Source organism: Nesoenas mayeri (genome assembly GCF_963082525.1).
Source record: "Nesoenas mayeri genome assembly, chromosome: 2".
NCBI classification, from domain to species: Eukaryota; Metazoa; Chordata; class Aves; order Columbiformes; family Columbidae; genus Nesoenas; species Nesoenas mayeri.
In genome coordinates, this window is record NC_137543.1 from 22427544 (window position 1) to 22452681 (window position 25138).

A 25138-nucleotide genomic window follows, 5' to 3' on the forward strand; every position below is an offset into this window, starting at 1 on the left:
TTATTAGAAGTTACTTCTGCAACCTTGGATTTTGGTCAAAATTTGCATTGATACAAAAGAAACACACCATGAATGGTTAAGAATTGAGACACAGTGCATGAAAAAATAGTCTACACATAGAAGCAGCTATGGGTGCACTGAACAGTCACTTCTAAATAAAAATCCAGACATCTCTACAGTGAAATCTGTATTTTCAACAATTAATTTCTGTATATGCTCTACCCTGAAAGTGAGTTTGCCCTTTGTAAAAATTCAAGGTTTTTTCAATATTTCCAGCAAGGTTTAGTCAGATTGCCTCAGCAAAAACAGCCGCTCCTTTACCTGCTTACTCTCTGACAGATATAAAAAAAGGAAATAAAGAAGCAGGTATCTGTAATGGGCTGAAAATTGCATGGTAAATTAGAAGCATGTTAGAGGAGGGAAACAAAAATCTAAGTAATGGATATTCGCAGCTTCCAGACATAGGAGCGTGAAGGAAGATACTCACTTAGAGACAGCGAAGAAACTATACTGAATAGCTACATTTTGTTACACATGTAAATAATAATTTGCAGTTTAAGATGGTTATGAATTCTAGGGAAGACAAGGTTCAAATTTCATTTGGCAAGTCAAAAACATTGTTCCATTTTTTTTAATAATTTCTGAGAAAAACAGACGTCTTGGAACCAGTAATATTGCAAGCAAAATAAGGTTCACATTACTTTTACTCACAAAATGTAGCTTGCCCGGTAACCTTAAGGAGAAAGGCTTTAAATTATTAAGAATAACGCATAGCCAGTAGAGTGCAGCAGCTGTGATATGCTCCTCCCTAGAAGTTTTGACATTCCTCAGACAGTTTGATAAACATCATACAAATTAAACTTGCTGTAAGACCTTTATCATCAGTTCTTCACAGAAGGAAAGGCACAATTCTTATTTGAAAAAAAAAAAAATCCATTATGGTTACGGTCAATGACAAAGTAGGTGGATAAAGGCAGGTTTCACTGGAGACTGAGGTCACTGATTCAGCTGCGTGCTTAACGTGCTTTCCTCTTGTTACAGTAAGAGTATCACTTCTGTCTTGCTTAAGTTAAGCTTAAACCAGCATTTTCTAAATCTATTTGCTTATCTCATTCAGACAACCTGTCATCCCTCTAGGGGTACTGTCCATTTCTTTTGGAACGCAGCTCAAAGCAGGATGTTGTCAGCATATTAGCAGCACCACAGCCCATGACATCCACAGACTGAGAAATTTCAAAAACTGTAACAGAGGGAAAATACTCTCACACAAAGCTTTTATGAGCTGCTTTAATTATTTTTCAACATGTTTCAGTCTATATTGTCTAGATAGCGATGGGTTCATTTACACCTATACATATATACATATGGAAACATTCTGTTCTTCAGTCATACTGATTTTTTTTTTTTTACTTCTTATGTTGCATAACACAAAAGACCTAGAGACTTCAGTACACTAAATAGTTCAGCTACAGCCCCATTTCAGCCCTATTTTATACATAAGTGGAGTTATTTTCCTTTATTACTATTATATCCATTTTCTTATTTGAGTAAAGTATATACACTTGGATTATCTCAGTTCGGAAGGCTTTTTTGTCTTTTTCTTGCCCATAATGCTAACTGCCAGCTAAGTATTTTTGGTTGTGTTCTTTTCTCCCTACATGCAAGTCTGGTTTTTAACCCCAGATCATCGAGGAATTCCTCAGAACACCATACTACCTAAATTTTTGTTTAAAGAAAACTATTTTCTTTCACAAATAGAAATTTTTTAAACAATAGATTCCGTGCATTTTCCATGAGTATTCTTTAATTCCTCAGTAATAAGATTTCTTAATTTAGCAAAAATGTGAAAACTATTATCTTTGAACTATTGCATTCTGTGGGTTCATCTGTAGAATTACAAATCTGTATGTATTTTAGGATTAAAATAGATCTGTTGGATTCCAAGTTAAATATAGAAATATGTTTCTTATGATCACTATATCTACCTGCTGCCAACATGTTTCTCTTTGCCTTCTGATAAAACTTGGTTCCACCATATTCATGTCTACTATCTTGGTGTCACTAACGTTGTGAACAATCTAGCCAACATAAATTAGTCTTTATTGTATTAAATATTAGGAGCAAAAGATCTGAAAAAGTCCAGGGCATCTTTACAAGCCAGGCAAGCATAATCGTATGCTGTAAATGATAAATTTAACAGTATCATAATAGTAAGAGTCATGATCAGTCAGCCATCAGAATCACACAACAGAAGTTCTTTAAGTACCTCATATTTACTTTATGATGGAGATGAAATCAGATGTATAGTTAAGAAGGTATTCTGTGAATTTATATTTTACTTGGAAAAAGCTATAATCTTCCTGTTTTCTTCATACTGCAAATTCTAATTTTATTTTTAGTTCTTTTACTCTTCATTTTCTTTCCATCTTAGTGCCTAAGAAAATAAACACAGGGGAGTGCTAGACTCTTCATGACTACCATTTCACAAGTGTATTGGCTGCAGAGACATATTTTTCTCTTTAAGAAAAATATTCCTTCAAGTGGAGTGTGTTATTTTCAACAGATTCTATTAAAAACCACACTGAACATGAACTACACATACTGTAAATAAAGCTGCTGACTATATATAGTGTAAATTTTATTCAATAGTTGTTTATGTGGGCTTGCTATCACACATGGGGTAGATAATGTGAAGAAATTCAAAGCTACTTAGTGGTTAGTAGACATATTGTTTACACTGTATATTTAGAATACAAAAATAATAATCCATTGATTTATGCCAAGTATTTGAGAAATGCCAATGTATTTTAACCAGAAATCAAGCCACTAAAATATCTGGAGTCAAGTGGCTGTACCAGAATTACTGTATGCATGCCCTCCTCCTTATATACATTCTTATTAGATATCCATTGCCAGGCACTGCCAATACACAATATTGGGAGTTCCTTTATTTTGATTGCTTAATACCATCACATACTGTTCCAAGATTCATACAAAACTAAAACATAAACTCCAAGTCAAACCCTTAGGCACAAAGAACATCACCAAATCCTAAGGAGGAACTATCTGAATATACTTCTTACAAAAGATATACTATATGAATCTAAAGAAATAAAAATCGACAGGCTAATTGCTGAGCATCAAAAGCAGTTGTTTCAGAGGGTAGCTGAGTATTTCTGATCTGTAAGGATGACAACATGGAAATATCTTGAACACTGCAGAAAAAAATCAGGATGAAGTACACAGGAGCTGGAGATAAAAGTATTCTTCATCAAGGAACGCCAGATATACAAGATCACTCAATAATCCTTGAATGATCATGGTATTTGGAGAGGTGCATGATGACTGGCGGAAAACAAATGTCACTCCCACCTCCAAGAAAGGTAAGAAGGAGGATCAAGAGAACACAGGCTGGTCAGCCGCACCTCGATCCTTGAGAAAGTGATGGTAAAACTAGTAATCCTGGGAACAATTCCCAGACACATGAAGGGCAAAAATGTGACCAGGAGTAGTGAGTAGGCATTCACCAAGGGGAAGTCATGCTTGACCAACTGGATAAGCTGCTACAACACAATAACTGGATGAGGAGAGAGTGGTGAATAGTCTGCCTTGTCTCCCGTAAGGCTTTCCACACTGTGTTCCATAAGATACTCCCATAGAAGCTGATGAAGTCCAGGCTGGGTGAGCAGACAGGGAAGTGGATCTAAAACTGCCTGAATGGCAGGGCCCAGAGGGTGGTGGTCAGTGGCACCAGGGCTAGTTGGAGGCCAGTGACTAGTGGTTCCCCCAGGGGTCAGTACCAGGTCCAGCCCCATTCAACATCTTCATTAATGATCTGGATGATGGGGCAGTGTGCACCCTCAGCAGGTTTGCAGGTGACACCAAACTGGGAGGAGTGGCTGATATACCAGAAGGTTGTGCTGCCATCCAGAGGGACCTCAACAGGTGGGAGAAATGGGCTGACAGGACCCTCATGAAGTTCAACAAGGGAAGTGCACAGTCCTGTACCTGGGGAGGGATGACCCCATGCACCAGTACATGCTGGGCGCTTTCCATCTGGAAAGCAGCTTGGCAGAAAAGGACCTGGGATTCCTGGTGGACACCAGGTTGAACGTGAGCCAGCAAGCCCTGTGGCAAAGAAAGTTAATGGGCCGTGTTAGACAAAGTATTGCCAGCAGGCTGAGGGAGATGATCCTTCCCTTTGTTCAGCGCTGGTGAGGTCATACCTGTAGTTTCCCAGTTCAAGAGAGACATGGACCTACTGGAGAGAGTCCAGCAAAATGCTACAGAGATAACTAAGGGACTGGAGAAACTCTCGTATGAGGACAGGCTGATACAGCTGGGACTGCTTAGTCTAGAGAATAAAAAGTTCAAGGAGGAATCTTTTCAATATGTCCAAATACCTGAAGGGAGGATGCAAAGAAGGTGAAGCCAGGCTTTTTTGATTGGTGCCCAGTGATAGGACCAGAGGTAATGGGTACGCACTGAAACACAGGAGGTTCCCTCTGAACATAAGGAAACACTTCTTGCTGTAGGGGTGACCAAGCACTGTCACGTGTATCTCTAGCCCAGAAGTTCTAGAGTCTCCATCCCTGGAGATATTCTAAAGCCATCTGGACATGGTCCTGGACAACTGGCTCTAGGTGACCCAGCTTGAGCAGCAAGGCTTGGATAAAATGACCTCCAGAGGTCTCTTCCAAACTCAACCATTCTGTGATGCTGTCGCAGAAAATTTGTGTCCAAGGGAGTCAGATTAATCCTGCCTCTACCTATAATGACACATGGTCAACTCTTCTTCAAAAATACTTTCACCAGAGCAAAACTGAAATTTGTAACATGATATTTTATGTTTTCAACCACCACTATTATTCCTTTTTTGCCTTCTCCCACCATGTTTTGTCCTCCCCAGGTTAATTGTAAATAAGTTTTTTCATCAGCAAATTTGGACAGCCAGATGTATCTTGAAATCCATTACAGACTCAGAGACTGAAGTGATTTCAAATGGAAAACATACCAATATGTAATGGATAGTGGTAAAAATTTCTTCAGGCATATGGAGCTCCACCCTGTCTGCAATGTGCCACAGTATTCTCAGGTACAACCATGTTCTGCAAGCCACTGAAGTCAGAAAAGAATTTAAATAAAGAACCTCATCATAAGTATTTCTGTTTTATTTTCTCCCTGAAAGCTATAATAACCAAAAAAGTCCTGTTCATTAATAAATTAAGGAAATTATCACAAATAAACAGTGCTGGAAGACACCTGAAAAAGTTACTTAGTCCATTTTCTTGTACCAGCAGAAGATGAGCTAGACTAATGTATCTTCTAACAGATATTTGCCAAACCTGCTTAAAGATTTTCAGTGACACAATTTCCACACAAGCCCTAGGCAAACTATGCAAGTATTTTAAGTTTTCCTTCTGTTAAAAAGTTTTCTGCACCAAGCTGATTAACTCCTTTCTGCTTCACGACCAGAGGCATGGAGAAAAGATTATTTCTTTCAATTTTTTGGCATCTTTCTGCATAATTAAAGATTTGTCTGGCTCCATCCCCTGCGACTCTCTCTTCAGAAGGCTAACTAACTTCATGTATTTTGATCTCTTCTTATACATGCCATGTTTCTTAGACATCTGATTATTCATTCTCATTACTCTCCAATGAATTCCAATTGCTCCATAGCACTATTGAAGGATAGTGTCCAAAAACAGGCATGTGATTCCAGGCAAGACTTCACCAAAGCTTGGAAGAGTGAAAACTTCTCCAAAGCAGTTCCAGGTTACTGTCTATACATTCCAGTACAATATTTCTCTCTTTCACAATACTGGCTCCTGCTCAGCTTACATACTACTATGGTTCCCAAATTCTCCGCCAAAGAATTTCTACCTACATCATTTTTCTCTAACCTACGTCAACCACATAAACTATCTATCTATAACTACACCACCTTGCGTTTATCCTTTTGAATGGCATCGTAACTATAGTTTGTTGGGGGGGGGGGGGGGGGGGGGGGATAATTTTGAAATATAATCCTGCTATTAGATGTTACACTTCCCCCGGACTTGTGTCATATGTAAGTTCAATTAGTATACAACTTAATTTCTCAGTTATTTAATACAAACACTGAACAAAGTCAGTTCCCAAAGAGATCATTGTTTGAAAAAAATCTTTCCATAATAACAGCAACCATTTATAAATACATTTTGGCAACCATAACTCAACTGTGTACACTAGGTCTACAGTATTTTCAGTTTCTTCAAAGCCATATGCTTCACATGTACAACACCGGTAAGCAGAACAAACTTTGCACTAAGGAAACTGGGAATACAAAGAATGTACTGGGATGTTGTGAAGCAAATGTAATATTGCCAGTATCTAAAAATAACCAATAAAGAAAAACTTCACTATTAATATTGTATGCAATTTTATGAGAATATCAGAAACAGAGCTCAAAATAATACATCGCTTTACAGAATATCAGGTTTATGGCCTATTTCTCTGTTTAATTTTGTTAAAATTTCTCACTGTGTATTCTCAGAAAATAATTCACAGCTTTCATGGCCTGCAAGTATGAAACCCCACTTATATATACAAATTTTAAAATCAACTAAAATTGATTATGCCTGGAAAATAATTAACAAATAATATACATGTTTCAAATGAGTTATGCATGGGTTCAAAAGCAAACATTTATTTTATCATGTGAACTTACAAGGCATTCCCCTTTAGAAGAATGAAAAGACAGGAACTTAACTGTTTAAAACTTAAATTATGGCAGAAGTCACATTTTAATAATTTGAACATTTGAAATCATAAATATTTTTAGATTTCTCATTATGAAAATCATATTGTCAGCTCCATGCTTGAAGATCTACTCTCATACTGAATGTCCTAGCTTTGCCAGTTTCTGTTAAATCTTAACATTTTCAGAGAGCAAGAAAAGTAAAATTTTTCAGATGGCACTCATACTGGCTTCACATCACGAAAGGTCCATGGATGAAATACTGGCCCATTCAAAGTCAAAATTCCCTCAGCCTTGAGAGAACCAAGATTTCACCTTATATCCGCTAAAGTTTTGAAACTTCACAGATATTTAAGAAGCATGGAAAAAAAAAAAATGAAATTACATTTTCCTGGTCCTTAAAAAGCTCTTCATACATATTATGCAGATTTGTATAGCATTCTATACATGACCAATATCACAAATACCATGCATGTGTATAGACATGCTATATATAACACTACATGTCTTACCATTCCAGCTCCTCATGCACAGAAAACACATCACATCACTGGGAGTTTCACATGTGGAGCATTTGCAGGAAAAGGCAAATGGAGCAGTAGTAACTCCTCAGATTGGATTCTAATGTAATCACTTAAGTTACTCATAAGGAAAGTAACACCTGATTTTCAGTTTTCCCTTTGCAAATGAGGGATTGGAAAGCAAAGTGTCACCTTGTAAAACGCCCTCATTAGGATGTTCTAAATGAGCGATTACTTTAAACATACTCTACCAGTATGTTTTAAGGCTATACAGACATTACTTAGTCTACAGAGAGCAGCTTACTTACGTCGGGGGCTCCTTTTCATTTTGCTGTTTTTGCTGTGGTTGAAGAACGTTATTTACCAGCTCAGTGATCCCACTAAAGGGAAACCACCTGTTTAAATAAGCAAATAATGTGACTGAATAACCAATAAAACCACACTAGTTTAAATGTTTTCTTAGCCAACGTCAATAGAAATATACAGGCGGACAAGCTAGAGCCAATGGGAATGCTAGCTGCAATACTAAGTCAGCCACTAAGGATGTAAGGGAAATAAAGTTTTACAGTTCACCAGTTCACAAGCAGGCAGCAAGAACCTACATCCAGCTAACGTGTGGATGAAGTAAGAAGCTGCAGGCAGCTCTTACAAGCCAGTCAGGAAGCAGATGACAAACTACCTGCAGCCTCTCAGGTATTAGGGAAAGCCAATACCATCAAAGGTGCAGAAAGCAGAACATGGCAAAGGTAGAAAAGTCAAGCCTACTGCATTTTAAAGGTATTTTACTTACTGTGTCAGCTGTGGTTTTTGCTCTTCTTTGACCCTAAAAAAATAAGTTTGCACAACTGAGTGCAACATGTTTTAAAAAAACTACCCTGAACTTCTATAACTTGTATCACATGGGCAGGAGAAAGTTCTGACTTTGAGTTAAAAGGAGGTAATTTAATATTTTTCATATATTAAGTTTTCATTTAGTTGTATTCTGTGCTTATTTCCATTTAGGATTAAAAATGGGGAATGCCAAGTATCTAAAAGTTTTAGTTACAAAGTGAAATCAGTAAAGTTTTACAACTGGGTTCCAATTCTTCGGCCAGAATATCATGTTAGAACATTTCCAGCAATACATTCAGCTATAAATGCAAAGGAAGGTGCTTTGATTGTGTTAACTATTATCTTTTTTTATTATTATTATTCTTTACAGTCAAATTGCCTATTATAATTCAAGGTGAATTTATAACATGTAACAAGCCATTTAAAATACAAAATCCTGAACTAAAGGATCGAAGGGAAACCTGCACTATATTTATTAAACTACAGTGATGTCAGGGTCTGCATACAACAACTCTAAAAACTAAGGAAGGAAAGCTAAGTAATTTTACTCTGAGGAAAATGTATTAGGACTTGCTACAAGAAATACTTACGTAATACATACAGTAGGTTTGTATAGTACTGATTAATAGTTGTTCATTGTCTTTAGGGAAATACTCTCTGTACTACAAGCTTTAATTTGAGTGAACAAGCCAATGTTCTATGCAATTCCTCTCCATCAAACCCAAGAATGGAGACATATACCCATAAGAATATTTATATCCTCAAATTGCAGATATGTGTCTTAAATATCAAGTTAGCATCTAGCTTACCTATATGTTTAAAAAAAAAAAAAAGTTCCTAAATAGATGTTCTGAATGTCTCCATGGAGAATATTCCCTTAACTGACTAATCAGGGAGTGCAGGCTTCCAATTTAAGCAGATGCTTAACACTGGATAGAAGATTAAAACCCAGCAAATTAACTATATGTCTCTTCCTCCATATCATATCACAGTGAATACCTCTACAAATAGGGTCCAAAAGAACTAGACACTAAGCCACACTAAAAACTTTCTAAAACTGACTACAGAAAGGGAAAACAGAACGTGCAACACACAGTAAAATGTCTTCTAGCATGGTTTTGCCTCTTCAGTACTTCATATGGCTTCAGTACAGTACAAAGACATGTTCCAGTACCAAAAAGCAAAAAAAAACAAACCAAAAAACCCTTCAAAATTAAGAAATATGAAAATAAAATTTTCTCATACAGTTGCAATTCCACTCTACCACATATCTTAATTATAATATTATCTTTAACCAAGGGATTCCATACTAGTTTTTTGACACAAGAAATCCAAAGGGAGGGTTAGGGAATCAAAGTATATCCATACTTTCTTCACTAGGCAGCTTAGGACATTTAATTCAGATCCCCCACCATTAAGAGCCTAAAAGCTCTATATGGTCAACTGTGGGAAGGAAACAGCCCCAAACAACGGCTCAGAACTCCTCGGTCGCATTTCTAGACCTCGACAGTGTAAATACCACTGCCTTGGACAAAGAAAACTGAATATCCAGCTGATCCATGGCTCCTTATATTCCTCTCTATACATGACTCCCAAACATATTTAGTGGACACTATTAAGTTATGACTTCATTGTGAATTTTTCTATTGAACTAAACAAAGGAAATCTGAGCACTTCACCTAATCAGATTACGATCAACATATTTCCTTTGGATAGTGACCATGGTCAATTTTTTTCACATGTGGAACTGAGATCAAAATAGAGTAAGATCAAAATTGCAATAGTGTACACTAATGCTGAGTGTGTCATTTGAAATCTTTGGTATGTTTTTTTCAGGAGGATCTAGCAGTTTAACGTAATAGTATATGTTTTGTGACTTCAATTGCAGCTGTAAACCCTTGGTAATTTTGAAAATCTTAGTCAGATTTTTAGTTCAGCACAATTAAATAAAAATAAATTGCCCATTAGTAGACACTTTGAAAGCCTGCATTTAAAATTATTTTCCTAGCATTTTACTGGAACAATGTGTTCCAAGTCAGGAGTCTATGACCACACAATTCAAAATATATCTCCTATGAAATAATCTTTTCTTCTCCTACGATTCTGTGTCTCATCAACTATACAATTTCCAACACTGCAGTTATGTGAGGACAACAACTTCCATTATTATGTAAATGTGACGCATTCCTTGAGCACATTCCATACATCCATCAGTCCTCAGATCAGGCAATGAACTTTCTTGACTTTATAATAGCCGTGGAGGGTAAGCTACAACTTGAAAAGAAATTATGAAAAAATCTATAGAAAAAAATAGATTCTACCATATGAAATTAAACTAATAGTGACATTGTAGATCAACAGGCCTGGACCTTTCAGGTGCAGAGCACAGATATTTCTTTTTCAAGGTCACAGAATAGAGATTCTGGATCTAAACCAGCAAACTGCAGCCTAATACCTGCTACTCGCTTTCCACAAGACTCTTCAATCAGATGAAATCAGGAGTAGAAGTTGTATTAACTGATAGAAATAATGACATATTAAATGAAATACACAGAGTGCATTTTTAATAAAACTGTGGTTTAAATAGCTTTTTCTAGACAAAAGAGGACTGAAGACACTCCTGATTATTAAATCCTCTCTACGTAGATGCATACAGTTGTATTTACTTTGGTTACAAGAACTGCTTTCTGTTTTAATAGATCATGTACTCTTATATATATGCATTGCTTTCTCCCTTCCTTTCAAAAATCAGCAACTAATAATTGCTTAAAAGGATTGGATTGACAGATCCTAAAACACTCAAAACTTGATTTCTTCAACTAACTGAAAAACACCAAATAGAATGACCACATGCTGCTTCATCCAGACTACCTTCCCACATCTTTTCAATCTTATCCTCTAAAAACTCTGCCAAGAACAATGCCAGTCCTCATTATTTACTAGAAACATTTTCTGATCAATATTTGTTTACTAAAAACACCAACAGGCTGCAGATAAAGTTTCTGATTGACAGTGACTTGGATAATGCATTCTAACAGTTAGAATATTAAACACTTTACCACCTATTTTCAATTTTTATTATTTCTGGCATTACCTGGATTCACTCAATGCTTTGTAGAAGGACCAAATTAACTCTAAAATGTTAGAAGAGTCGGAAGCCTTTGTTACAACTTTTTTTGCACAGATCACAACTCCATATGCTGCTTCACTTGAAAACGAGCCAGGATTTTTCTACTTGTCAACAATAAAGAATTTTTGCACCTTGCACTTTGTCATCAGGAAACATTCATGCACTTTGTGCTTTGAAACGTTCATAGTACCATTTGTCTTGTGTTCCTCTGTAGCCTACACAGTGCAAGTGCCAGTTCCCTTTGATCGTTTCCAGGAGCTAACATCGTTAGGTTAGATCTGAAGTCTCAGTGAGCACTTTTTGATGTTAGATCCTCTCTGTGTAATAAAAAATTTCCTGAAAGATTATGGCTAGTCCCACTGGCACAGAGAATGAATAGGACAGAACAGAAAGAAGAGGGAAGAGGACAAGAAAAACAGAAGCAGGAAAAATGTAGCAAAAACATTAACATAAAAAATTTCTTAGCGCTTCAAACTCCTAATTCTTTTCTATATTTCAATATACTGCTGTCAGTAAAACCTCTTCTCTAAAATCTACTACAATGAAGCCATAAGCCATTCTTCCCAAAAATATCCATTGGTCACAGGTAAACCTAAAAGCACTCTGTTATCAGACCCCTTCTGTACTTTTAAATACTTGGGTGCATATCCACAAAAACATTTGGGCAGAATTCAGGCATCTAAATCCATGAAAATGACCCATAAAACACACTCTACACCTCCTAGATATCTGAAATGAAACAGGTATCTAGTTCTCCAGTGAAGTTTGGGGAAATGCAGATTTCAGGATCAGCCATCCTTGGCAGTGATAAACATTCTAATATCTACCTCAAATCCAACAGTGCTCTCAAGATTCACAGCTTTGCCATCTAAGGACCTACAAGCACAGGAAATCTGACCTGCAGGACTAGTCTGGGTGCACCTAATGTCTCCTAGAAACAGTATAAAGCACACAACATACCACGTCACTTCCATTTAAAAATGTTACAGGCCAGTAGTTAAAGTCCTTGACTCAGCTCTCCTTGGCCTGAGGCAATCAAAGGACACCCCATATCTCTGAACTGCCTCAGCGAGGTGGTTAGAAGAGGCTACGTTGGGATTAAATTTTTCCTAGACCTTTTGTTGAAGCTAAGAGGATTGGAAATACAGATCAATCTTTTCTTTGGGATTCTGATTTCCTTCATGCATTAATAAAAACCTCTAAATTTTTATTCATTATTGCAATTAATGTTGTGACTGATGCTGTTTGTATCAATTTCACGAAGTTGTTGATAGTTTTAAAGTAGCTATTTTTATTAAATATTATGCCTATGAAGTCCAGAGAGTGTGACACTTGTATGAAATTTTGTTTAGAGAACATGGAGCCTACTGGCCCAAAACTCAAGGCAGAATATACGTACAGTAGTCTCAATGAGTAATGTGTGTTACATTAAACTTGATTAAGAATTAAGAAGAAATATTAATATGCAGAACTATCTGATTTTCCTAAAGCAAATCATACAGGAACAAGGAGAGATAGTCTCAGATCTAGAAAAAGAATCTTCACATTTTCTTCCCCTACAGATACAATACTGACATGGACCTCCAGCTGTGGTCACAACAAAGAAGTAGAGAATAATTGAGAAAAAACTGCAGCAAATAATTTCTTCTCAAATACAGATTTCTAGTTATGTACATAAACACCCACAGAGCTGATATGTTCCAAATAAAACCAACAGCATGAATGCTAACTACTTGACACCAACACATATTATAAAGTGAATTAAACTGAATACTATCCTCAGGATTTGCATTTGCTCTTTGCATTCCAGACCCCACCAGCCCAGATGCCAGTACAGAGGCAGTAGCTCTCTCAAGAGTCAAGATCAAACACACACTCTTTGAAGAGAAGACAGGTTTCTCTCTCTTCAATAATTAGCAGATTTCTAATTATTCCAAAATCATTTGATAATTAGCAAATGTTTCTCAATGCAAAACTAGTTAAAAGCAAAGAGTGAAGACAAAAGTGTAAATTCAGGTTTTGCATTTTAAGTTAGATACTGCTCTTTCTTGCACACAAGTCAACAAACAGAGATACTACTAATGCAGAGGACTACTGTGACTACACCACACTATAGACTGTTCTGAAAAGTAAAAAGGCTTATGCAGAAGCCACTTCTTGTAAGGAGTAAAAAGAGGGGTTTTCTGTGTTTGTGATGCTTGTGATAGTTGCTATAAAAATGAAAAATCTTACGAAAAACCTACTACTAACAAATGCCTACCAATGAGGTATTTTTAAAGCCATCCCTTCCAAGCTGATGCTTCCATTACCTGAACAAAGGAAGTTCTAACCCATCGGAACCACGGAGATCCCCACATCCCTTAGGGCACAAAGTTTTAAATGAAAGACACACAAAAATTCATAACCAGATCAAAAAAATCCCAACTTAAGTTACCGTATTACACTAAATTGTTTAGGTGGCCAAAATACACTAGATGAACAAATTTGTTCATGTTTTGTGATGACACGTGCTGCTTACCAAATGTCTGTGAAAGTCTGGAAAAACTTCAGGTTACAGGTAAACTCTCGACATACTTAGAAAGAAGAAGAAATTACCCTTGCCATTGGAAATGTTTAATTACATATCTTCAAAAAGCTGGAATTTCTGTATTTTGTGGCTCATTACTTTCCATCCAAAATCCTGATTGCACATTAAAGGAGAAGAGTAAAAAGGAGATCACTGTTGAATTTCTCAGCAAAAGTTTACACAGATTAAAAATGTAATTCCTAAATTAATACTTTGCAACAATGTTAAAAAAATCTAGCATTACTCAACATGAACTGAGCTGTAGACTTTTAAAATACTTTCATTAAGGTATATAACTGTCTTTCTCAGGAATTTATATATTCCTGTTCTCATACTACATGATCATAAACTTCTAAATATATTTACCATCACCAATATTTCTTAATATAGAAAGACTTCCTCCCCAATATACCCTGGAAACAGCACTGAAAATAAAACAGGATTTAAAAAACAATGATAAAATTCTACTCCTCTCCTCTCTGCTTTCCCCCGTTCCCGTTTCTCACCAGAAATGGCATTCAGTGTGTAACTATATCAAAACCACTGTGGGGATGCCAGTTCCCTTGGTGCTGAAGAAGGGGGAAGATCATCAGCTCCAGCCACATTCAGAGGTTTCCATCACCCTGGCTTAGAGTGCAAGGTCCATTAATCCATTTTCCTATATTGCCTGCTGTGGACTATGTATTTTCTGCTTCTGAATGTTTGTAATAGCATCCCAATTATATACACTGCACCAAATGCCAAACAGTAAAAAAAAAAGAGTCCTAGTATGCAGTGACTGTGTGCTCACATGTCAGAAGTGAAGACATCTGACACATACACAATAAATGACTTTGCCTGCACCCATTCTTGACAAAACAGTGGAGTTAACACAGTCACACAGTCAAATACGTGTAAAATCACCTATTTCCTTGAAAGAGGGCACCTCTACTGAATAATTAAATTAAATCACGCAAGTATGTTTAACTCCAAGAAACAGATGGAAGAAGGTTAAATATAAATGCCATGTCAGTTGGATAACTGTAAAATATTTACATATTAGCTGAAGTGGTTATCTGCATTAATTATCCTATTGATGTTGTAAGAACATTCACCTTAGAACATTCAGCTTAATTTTTTTTTGATCAAAATTGGTCTTTATTTTACACGACTGCTCCAATTTTATTAGAGAGTATAGGTTGTTGAATTAGGAAGAATCATATTTTGGACAATAATGTCTTTTCAAGTGAAAGATTTTCCTGAAGAAGTGTGTAGATGATTTTCCTGACTAATTCTGACCTGTTTGTAACAAAAATATCAGCAGTTTCCACAAAAACACTTCGAAGATCAGCAGCTGAGAGGTAATTAGACATTCAATATTAGTGAACAAGCAGGTGGAGAATTTGGGTGCTTGGGCTAGAAATGGTATCTGTAACACATAATAAATACTGAACTTATGTAAATCCAAGCTGAAGAGGTTAAACAATCCTGAAGTCCAATCTGAAATTATGTTAAAGATACAAGAGAAACAAGAAAGCACCATACACACTTCACTGGTAAGCACAGACCTACATATGCTCCTGTATAACAGGTCCAGCTGAATGAGCTCGCTGCATGAACCCCAGGTGAACACCACCCATAAACATCATAAATTCCATAAGATTAAGACTACTCTGACACTTAGATGCTAATTAGAAACAGGATGGTTTTATCCAAAGTTGCAGACCAACAAGTCTCAAGGTGAAATTTTGACACTAATATTTTTTAGAAAATCTATACTGAAATCTGCTTCACTGCAACTGAAAACATAGTGCTCAACAGCCCTGTACTTTCAGCTCTAAAATTGCAGAGACTGACAGTACGTTTCCATTATTTCAGAACCAGCAAATAAATCACACTCTGCTTATCTTAGGATATGAACTCTTCTGGGCAAAAATGTTTCCTAGTATTTGTTTCTGGGACAAAAGATAGAGACACTGTGTTCTACAAATAAAATCTCCCATAATTCTCACATATTTCCTAGCTTAGTCAGACTTTTTCCTTTCCATTATGGTGTTGATAGTAAAACCATAAAATGAGTGGCAAAATAAAAAATCAGCACATGAGAAAATGACTGTAGTACAACCATAATAATAAGTAAGTACTACACTGAATGGTAGCCACTATGATATGTGCAGTTCCAATAATTAATTCATGGATCAATGCTCTCTTTTGAAGGTTATCCAAAATTGCAAGCAGGAGGCCTCAACCAAGGAGGTGATATTAAAAGGTCAATGTTAAAAATCTAATGTTTGTCCAAAACTACCACATTGCTTCAAATGGGCTACTGCGGCTTTTTCCTATATTTAGCAAACAAGAGAGTATTTTGGTTATCACAGATTAAGTGGGAATTTGTAACCGTCAGCATTATAATTGGTTGCCATGTGGAACATGCCAGCTGCTTCCCACTTGGGTATCATCTTGTGTCTGCTGAGGGAACAAGGCATGTACAAAAACTAGGGAAAAAAATTATAAAGCACTAATTAATAGAAAGTCTTGGATCAAGCAAAGTTGTCAAAAAAGGGCAACAAAAATAGCTAGAAGACAGTAGCATTATTCAACTCATACAAATAATATTAACATAAGAAAATATACTCAGTGAAGAAATGTCTTCCACTCTTAAAGCTCTAGAAGCTTTTTTCAGGTTGCTTCATTACCAAATTTCTTGAACTCGGGGTTTCACCAGTCTGATCTTCTCTGGGTGAATTATCCATTACCTGTTAGTTGTTCATCTCTGATACCATATATGACAGCCACAACATCAGAGCAGCTAGCTTGGAACATGCAAAATCAAAAATCAGCCTGTGTTATAAACATAGTAAGAGCAAAACAAAGATCCAGTCAATGCACATGAAGGCTGTCAAATTAAAAAGAGCAAGCAAGTTTCAAGGAGTCCCTGAGCCTTTGTAAATGTTTCCCTAATAGAAGGTCACCTATTCAGTTTCCATTGGCTCATTTAAAGACCAGCTAGTACAACATAATTCTTCAAGAGAATGAATTTCCAAATCCAATTACGAGGTCATGAGATATAGGTAAATACCTCCTTGAAATTCATTGGTTTGTTTTGTCAGTGGACTCCTTTCTAGACAAGAAAAAAAAATACTTGCTGCTACAAATACCCTTTTTCTTTTCTCTAAACTATTGTCTCACAATGTAGCTTCTTAATCATTTGTCATCTGTCCTGTGAATATTTGGTCACACTATTGTCTCTCTCACACAATCTGAAAATCCCTGACTTCTCTATGATCTCAGTGCTCTTATGTTATACAGGTTGAAAAGCCTCACATGGGAGCCTGACACTTCTTCAAAGCCTCTACAGTAGCAGGAACTGCCTTCACTCAGGATGTTCAGCATATTCTAAACTATTTTAACAAAATTTTAGCTGGTTAAGATTTAAAAGCACGTATATTTAAATTCATCAAGAAAAAAAAATATTTAGGTTTAATCTCTTTTCTGCAATTTAATAACTCTTATGCTCATCAAATCCTGCAGATATGTGGATATTTCAGACAGGTGATTTACAGAGAATAAAATATGTAACCTAAAATAGCAAGAGTCAAATCAGAAAAAAACACTGGACTTTCCTCTCATTTTCAAAGAAAGTACACAGGTAAATTTGTCCAATGGTCATGTAAGATTTGTTCATAAATGTAATTCTGTGTAATTATGCAAACCCCATAGCAAGCCTCAGGTGAGATTTGAGTTGAAAAATGTTTGAGTTACACATACTACTATAACCCAACCTCCTAACAAAGATTAATTTTTGACAGCTAGAATACAATCAAATGTATCTATTTTAAAATAAAATTTAAGGAAATTCTAATCATCCTCTACTTTATTGCTGTTGTTAGTTTTAATTTAGCCATGATTTGGTTTTGCTTGTTTGGCTCCTACATTTTTATGGACAGTAACAGTCAATTAGAAAGAAAATTTTCCTCCAATACAATCCTTGAGACAAATACTGTACTCTTCTACCTCATGTTACTTTAAAAAAAAAAAATCAGGTTTCAGCACAGGAGTTCTGCAAAAACACTTAGGTCTTACATCTACCACCATAATCTTTTAATATTTTGTGTAACAGAAAGAAAAAAGTTTCATAGTCTTGCCTACAGGCTGTGTGAAACACATCACAAGAGCTGTAAGCTATATTTCAGGAAATGAAGAAGACCATAACATGATAACTATGTATTATATTGTCTTGTTCATGACCAAAATGCAAACATTACCAATATCATTGATAGTAATAACACATGCACAAATATATCCCAATGTAACATATAGGTTACAAGACTATTCAAGCTTGAGTGAGTCTGTAATCTCGATGCACAGTTTTACCAGAGTGAACTTGAGTAGCAGATAATCAGATAACATTTTAGTTGTTGTCCTACACTTGCTTTTCTTAAAAAGAACACAACAATAAACAAAAAAACCCTACCTTTTTTATTTTTTTCCACAGAAAGTTCTTTCTCTTAATATTTCATTCAATTTAAATGAAAATTTTAATCATAAGAATTTTAAGGATTGTTTACTACACTGCCTGGATTGCAACTTGCCTAATTTAATGTAACTGAGTCTATATTGGAAAAATGAGATTTTACTTTTTACTTAAGCTTCACTCTGTTTTGCAAGTAACTGAAATTCTCAGGGAACTCATAAAACAAAGCAGAAAGCCTAGTTTTAAAATAGATACAAAATATAGGATACTGAAATCAAACAGCTTTAGTCCCTTTTTAGAGCATTAGTTGAAATCTGCGTAATACATTTTAAATATTCTGAAAAAAAAAATATGGCCTCAGAAGTAATAAACGTACAGACACAACAATGTAAGTAGAGTTTTGTTTTAGAATAAACTACTCCAAAAAGACAGGTTTTGCTAGGGGTTTTGGGTTTATGATGGGGTTGGTTTCTTTGGTTGTTGTTGCTTTTTTTTCTTCTTCAACAGTAGATGGCATTCCAAGCATCTCCTGCAGAAAGTGCTTTCCTAGATGCTTGTACTGTCACCAGCTGTTACAGTGAAATATGCAACCCTGGGCTCAGCTGCTAGCAGGTGAATTAAATCAAATTCGTTTTAACTTTGTAATTAATTTGAAATCCGTTAGTAATTATTTCAGCCTGGATAAGTTATTTTGCCTGTTAAACAAGGATTTTATAACATTATTAGCCATAGTATCTTCACCAGGTGAAAATTACACACACTAAAGAGCTCAACAACTACACAACAGATAGTAAGCTAGTGTTTCTCAGACTGCGACATTTAATTGCATTAAATGGATTCAGATTTCCTCAGAGTGCAGACAACCCTGGAGAAGGATGGCTTGCAGAGGAAATAACAGGAACAGAAATGTCATTAATTTGTTCTTCTTGTTCTCAGCCTCTTCAAAATAAGCCTTGCGGGGAGCCCCTTTGTGAGGTGGACTTATGTCCTGCCTCCACGTGTATATGAAGCTCTGAATGACCATCACAGAACAAACAATGGTATTGGCATTGTAAGTATTTCATCAGTAAGTCCGGCTTACTAAATGACACAAAAAATGCAAGTTCCTTACCAAAAAAGAACCACTGCACAGCTTCTACTATCAAAACATGATTAGAATCAAATTTTGATTTAAACGGGAAATGAAAAACCAGGAGAAGAAAAATAAATGAGAATAAATGCAGAGTCTATTGTTCCATGCAAATTTTGTGGCAATACTTTCAAACAGATTTTTTAATCTAGGAAAGTGTTGTTTGTACTGACACAAACTTTTCTGTGCCATCTTCTTGTTAGAGAACAGAAAATGTAATTACATATAATATAGATATTGCCATGCTTAATAGCCAATTTATCAAGAAATCATTCATTTTTGCTGATTTGCTGGTACTGTTCACATAAATCTTGAAAGGTAGAAATTATGTCATTATTATTAAAGAAAATTTTAAAATACTTTCTGAGGGAATAATTCCAATATTCTTAAGACCTGTTATGATAATAAAACATAAAATACTATTTTTTCTGAGAAAATAATTAATTGCATGAAAAGATAAATGGGAATACTTTTAGCTACCTGGATTCTCTATTCATGTATTCTACAGAAATTATTAGTTTATATCAGGGAAATCACTGGAAATTCCTGTGATATAATCTCATCTATCTGTGTTATAACCTCTATAAAGCTACATGAGATACTTGAGGTAAATACAACGCCCAGTTTATATGCTACTGAAAGAAAGAACACATGGCTTTCTTTAAAAGCAGTTGTCATCTGGTCATTCATTTGAGGCATGGAAGAACTAGAATCATCAATAGAATACTATTATAAACTGTCTGCATAACTAGTTATAGTCTACAACAGTGGAAATGTTCTTTTCCATTGGTTTCTAAGCCTGAATTAATGTTCCACTAAAAAACAAAAGATACCAGTCTATTTTTTTACAGAACGGTTTGCTAGTTCTGTCTACCTGTATCCTTTGATCAGCACTCTGTTGGGGTTTCTCTGCCATTTGCATCTTCATTTTAAAGTGAATTAAGTTAGATAATACTTGGAACTCACCAGATTTTTCTAGACTTTTTTCTGATTCTTTGTCTTGTACACATTGTATGAATAAGGCTCTCCTAGTCTGAGGAGTTCATTTAAATTGATAAGTTTTGTAGAAATCTTTGTTTCTTATGTTGTACAGATATATTTACACCTAGAAAGCAAAGTGATTCTAATGTTTTATCACAGATACCAATTAAAATGGAGTTTGTAATCATTTACAATTATTTTTATCTAGTGACTAGGCATTAGGCTGAGATGAACACAATTTGCCTACATTCTACTCTCTCACAGTTAGTTTCAACTTTTAAGGTTTCAATACTGATGTTCAATACTATCTGCATTAAAAGAGGAACTGGTTTGGTAAAAGTAATCTAAACAGAAACCAACAAACCACCTTCTGTAGAAGACATGACTGAGATTAATCTTTAATGATTTTGATTTTTTTGGCCTGGAACTAAAATTCTTTCAAATAGCTCCTATATCACAAATTGCATACTAAGCAGAAGCTTAAAAGCATTTAAATGATCTGCTATAAAAATTAAGGAAAATTATTTCTTTCAAACTAAATATAACAGCCTCTGATCAGAATTACTTAGCCTCTCCAAAATATCTTGGTTTTGCTGAGAACATCAATAATTTTAAAAGCTAGAACTATTTCATTTTGATTAATTTTCATTAACTCCTGCCACATACGAACCTCTGCAGTGGCCAGAGGCTGAATCTAACTGAGACATTTCCTGGTCGAGTGAGCTGTGGTTTTATTCAGCCTACTAAAATCTTGATACACCAAAACTTGAGAAGTGTGATGGCTGGTGTCCTTTAGACTTGATGTTCCAGAGTACCACGCAGGTTGATGTAGAGGCTGTACTAAATTTCAAGGATGTACTGCCATGTAAATTTATTTTCTCTTTGCGTCTTAATTTTATTCAGTGTCTTTTTACAGGTTATTCAGCAAATTGGTTTAATAGCCAGTGAAAAAATTCTTAAATTTAATATCTCTCTGCATTGTAGAATGAAGAATGCAATGAGAATCTGGTATGTGTATCTATTTCCATTGCTCAATGAAAGCAAATCATCTATTCTCTAAATAGGCTCCAGAAAAGAACTCTGCAATCCAAAAATGAAAGATCATAACCAAACAAAAACTGTATTACTACTTAGTAAATTCTATGTTTATTTACAGTCCCTCAATAGGGTTTCATAGGACAACTACTCACACATACAAATAACTATTCCTCTGAGCAAACGATGTAACCTCTGAGACCTTACATAAATTAAAGTCTAAATCAATAGAAGCTGTTCATTTAATTTCATTCTTCTTCTGGTTCAAAATATATCACAGTGGTTCCTGACAATAGTAAAGACATTTTGATAAAAATCAAAATTATTTCCCCAAAGTGGTGAAAAACTTTAAACGTGTGATTACTTTTAACATAGATTTTTAAAAATATAAATAAAGTATAATTGAAACTGTAATGGTCTTAGAGTTTTCTGACTTTGCTTTCTTCTTTTTTTTTTTTCCTAAGATTAACTTTCCTAGCCAGGCTGCAAAAAATCTTCCAACATTCAGAGGCAGAATCAGGTGTCTAGGTTTGTAGGCTTTAAAGCTTTTCACCAAATACCAATGCAAATCTTTAAGTGCGCAATTAAAGATCATACTGTAAGTAAGGGAAACTACATTATTCTCTCAACAATTAACATTTCAAAGTTGACTAAACACCCAAATTTCATGAGAGGATGTAATGTCTCTTGCATGGCATTACAAAGAAGAATCTGAAGTTTGCCCTCTTTGTTTTCTGTTTCCTTGGAATAAATTTATGAACCCATTAAGAACCCAGAACACTCTCTCTGATATACATGTTATCTGGAGCACTCACTACATCCTTGTAACAGCGATCATTTTTGAGTTCCAGAAACTCAAGATTGGCTGTAATAAGTTACAGGCACTTGTAGGAGGAAAGGGAGGGGTAAAAAAAAAAAACTTCAGTTCCCTCAGATTCCACATTCTTGCTCCAGCAAAACTACACCTGTCCTAGAGGGATAAATGGAATGCTGCTTCTATAAATACTTGCTTTTGTGAGTAATGTTCTCCATAAACATGTTATTCAAACTCTTCTTTGAAGAGGCGTTCTAAATGTTTAATCATGGAATTCTGAAGCGGAGCTCTGGATGACCATTTAACTCCTAAGTCTTTATTGTAATGCAGACACTCATTCTCATTTCCAGCTAATTACAAGCATTCATTCATGTCTGTTTGCAATTAGGGTGCATTTAAAATGACTAGAACTATCATTCATGAAGACACTATAAATAAATGAAAATCAGTATATACAAAGTGACACCAAACACAGCTCAGACAATAGTCCTATGATTTCAAATGTAGCACATACTAAACAGTCACAAAAAATTCACTCGTTAACACACTTTGCACAGCTACACCACTAGTATCCATTACTAATTGGGAGTATGAAACTAAATTTTGTAAGTTCAGTATTTTCTTAAATCCACACTAGTAGTATAATGAGAAGTAAAGGCAATCTACAGAAAACAAGTTTGAAAGTGATTTTCAAGTTCATAGATTAGTGAATTTGTATGCTACTCTTTTGTAGGGAAAACTCTAACCCCTTTCTTCTGAGGAAGGAGGTACATGCATTTTTGCTTAAAGAGACAGTGAGAGAGAAAAATATGTACTTCATACATTAAAAACTCACCCAAAATCAGCACAAGGAGCAGAGTTTTCAAAACTGCAGAAATTACTGATTCAAGGATGAATTTGCTACATTTCAGTCACAGTTATTCTGATTAGCCATTGTCTATCTCAAGCACAAGTTCAATACTTGCAGTCATGTGTAAGGAGCAAATGAGAGAACAGTGCATTAAATAGCTTAAGTGTGTGATAAAAATATACACCTACTATCTTCTATCTTGTTTAAATCTCCCAAACTGCAATTTAAGCTCAATACTGCTTGTCCCATCACCTACAACAGGCACAAACAGCAGCCTTTCATTTCTTTGGGAATCTTAAAGTTCCCCTCGGTATTCTGCCCTAAAGCATATGAAATTTGTTCAGCGTCTCCTCACAGCATGTTTTCTGGAAATCTCACCTGGACTGTTGTCAACTAATCCACTGCTATTTTGAGCTGCAGTTTTCGAAACTAGACACATTTCAGCTGGGCATTTACTGGTGCTGGAACTGAAGTACTGCCTCACAGCTTTGTAGGACATAGTGATGTTTATGCAACCTATGGTGGCAAATACACTTTCCAAAACACCACAGACAATTAAAGTTCATGTTCAGCGTAAGAGGCAGTTTAAAGTATAGATAGGGCACTCGGGAATTGCTACCTAATCAGCTGCTAACTTCAATTTAAATGTATTATTACATCTTAGTGTAGTACTTACTGAATAATGTCTTTGTTTAACATTAGTCAATAATTTTAGACCCTATCTCTAATTTATCAAAATCATTCAAACCTCTTTTCCAACATGCTTGTAAGTGCACCCTATTTCATCATTTTGGACATTACCAAATGTGCTTGACAACTTCAACTGTTTCATTCAGTACATCTTTCTGTTCAGGCATAAAACCATCTATAAATACTAAGTAAATTGTTCTAACTGTTACTCATTGGTACCTATTACCATTCTACAGCAGTTTTCTCCATATCATCTGCCCTGGTTTGCTTAGGAATATGTTCTGTAAAATGATATTAAAGCCTTCCTCAAGTCAAGATATGTTATCTGTTGCTACTGCTTTGCCTACAGAACCTGATACCTGTTGCAGAATTAGATTCTCTGGTATGATTTGATCTCAATAAATCCACATTGTCTGTTATTCATTTCTCTTTTATCATCTAGATACTTATAAGAACTTGCTTATTTCTCCCACTGTTTTTCTGAGAATTAAAGTGGGCTGATTCACTTCTAATACTCTGGCTCTTCTTCCACCCATGCCACCCCCACATTTTAAAGGGCGATTCTCTGTTTGATCTTTTCTAGTCTTCTCTAAGAGTGTATCTAGGAATGAGATTCCATCAGATTTCCCCAACTCTTAAAATAGCTTAGAATCAAATCCACGGGACGCAACGAATTAGTAATTTTATTGTTACCTTCTGACTCATAAATGCATTTAAATTCACAATTTTAGAGACAATCCTAGCATCTCTGTTAAATAAATAGTACTTTAGCCAACAGAAAACTATTTTCTAAAGCCCAGGCTATTCAGACCATTTGTCTGAACACAAATATTAGTAGAAAGTCTGATCTTGACCTTCTAGAACAAGGCATAGAATATCTGTGACTGCTTTCAGAATTGTTCTCATTCCCATTCCTGAAAAAAAATGCAGTAGTCCTGTACAGTTACTGAATGCTCTCTCCTACAGTTAAAACACTTGTCCTAACCGAGAAGAAAAATTTAAAACTGTTTAATAGTTCTAGGCAACAGTGTCTTGGAAAGCACAATGGTTTCTTACTAACACAAGTGATCCCAATTCACCAAAAACACAGAAGGTTCATCTGTCATAGCCCTGCCAGACCTGCCTGTCCCACTGCTTCCCTGTATCAAACATTCCAGGTTTTTTTTAACTTTTCTGGCCTATTCCCTCAAGATCTCAGGATTCTTAGTCACAGCTGAATTCGTACTTCAAGAAGTGACCCTGATGGAGAACAGAAAACGCACAGAGAGATGGATGTGCTTGTCACAGCTCCAGAAACAACACATTTTGAAACTGACCCTTACTTATAGTCTCTTTTTTTTTCCCCACTCAAAAGAGACACCAACTATAAGGAGGAGGACCTAAGTAACTATATTTAATC

General features: G+C 35.6%; 1 protein-coding gene across 18 annotated transcripts in view; it reads right to left on the reverse strand.

Annotated features, from left to right (window-relative positions):
• The window catches only part of RIMS2 (regulating synaptic membrane exocytosis 2), a gene marked incomplete at its 5' end in the record, with an annotated part of 469329 nt that overhangs the window by 399413 nt on the left and 44778 nt on the right, over positions 1 to 25138 (reverse strand). For 7 of the 18 annotated variants that reach the window (XM_080338817.1, XM_080338801.1, XM_080338790.1 and 4 more), the window contains 2 exons: positions 7569 to 7655; positions 8051 to 8083. The exons of the other annotated variants lie outside the window; for them this stretch is intronic. In XM_080338817.1, the coding sequence (XP_080194943.1) occupies positions 7569 to 7655; positions 8051 to 8083 (120 nt within the window). The remainder of the gene's footprint in view (positions 1 to 7568; positions 7656 to 8050; positions 8084 to 25138) is intronic. 18 annotated transcript variants of the gene reach the window in all.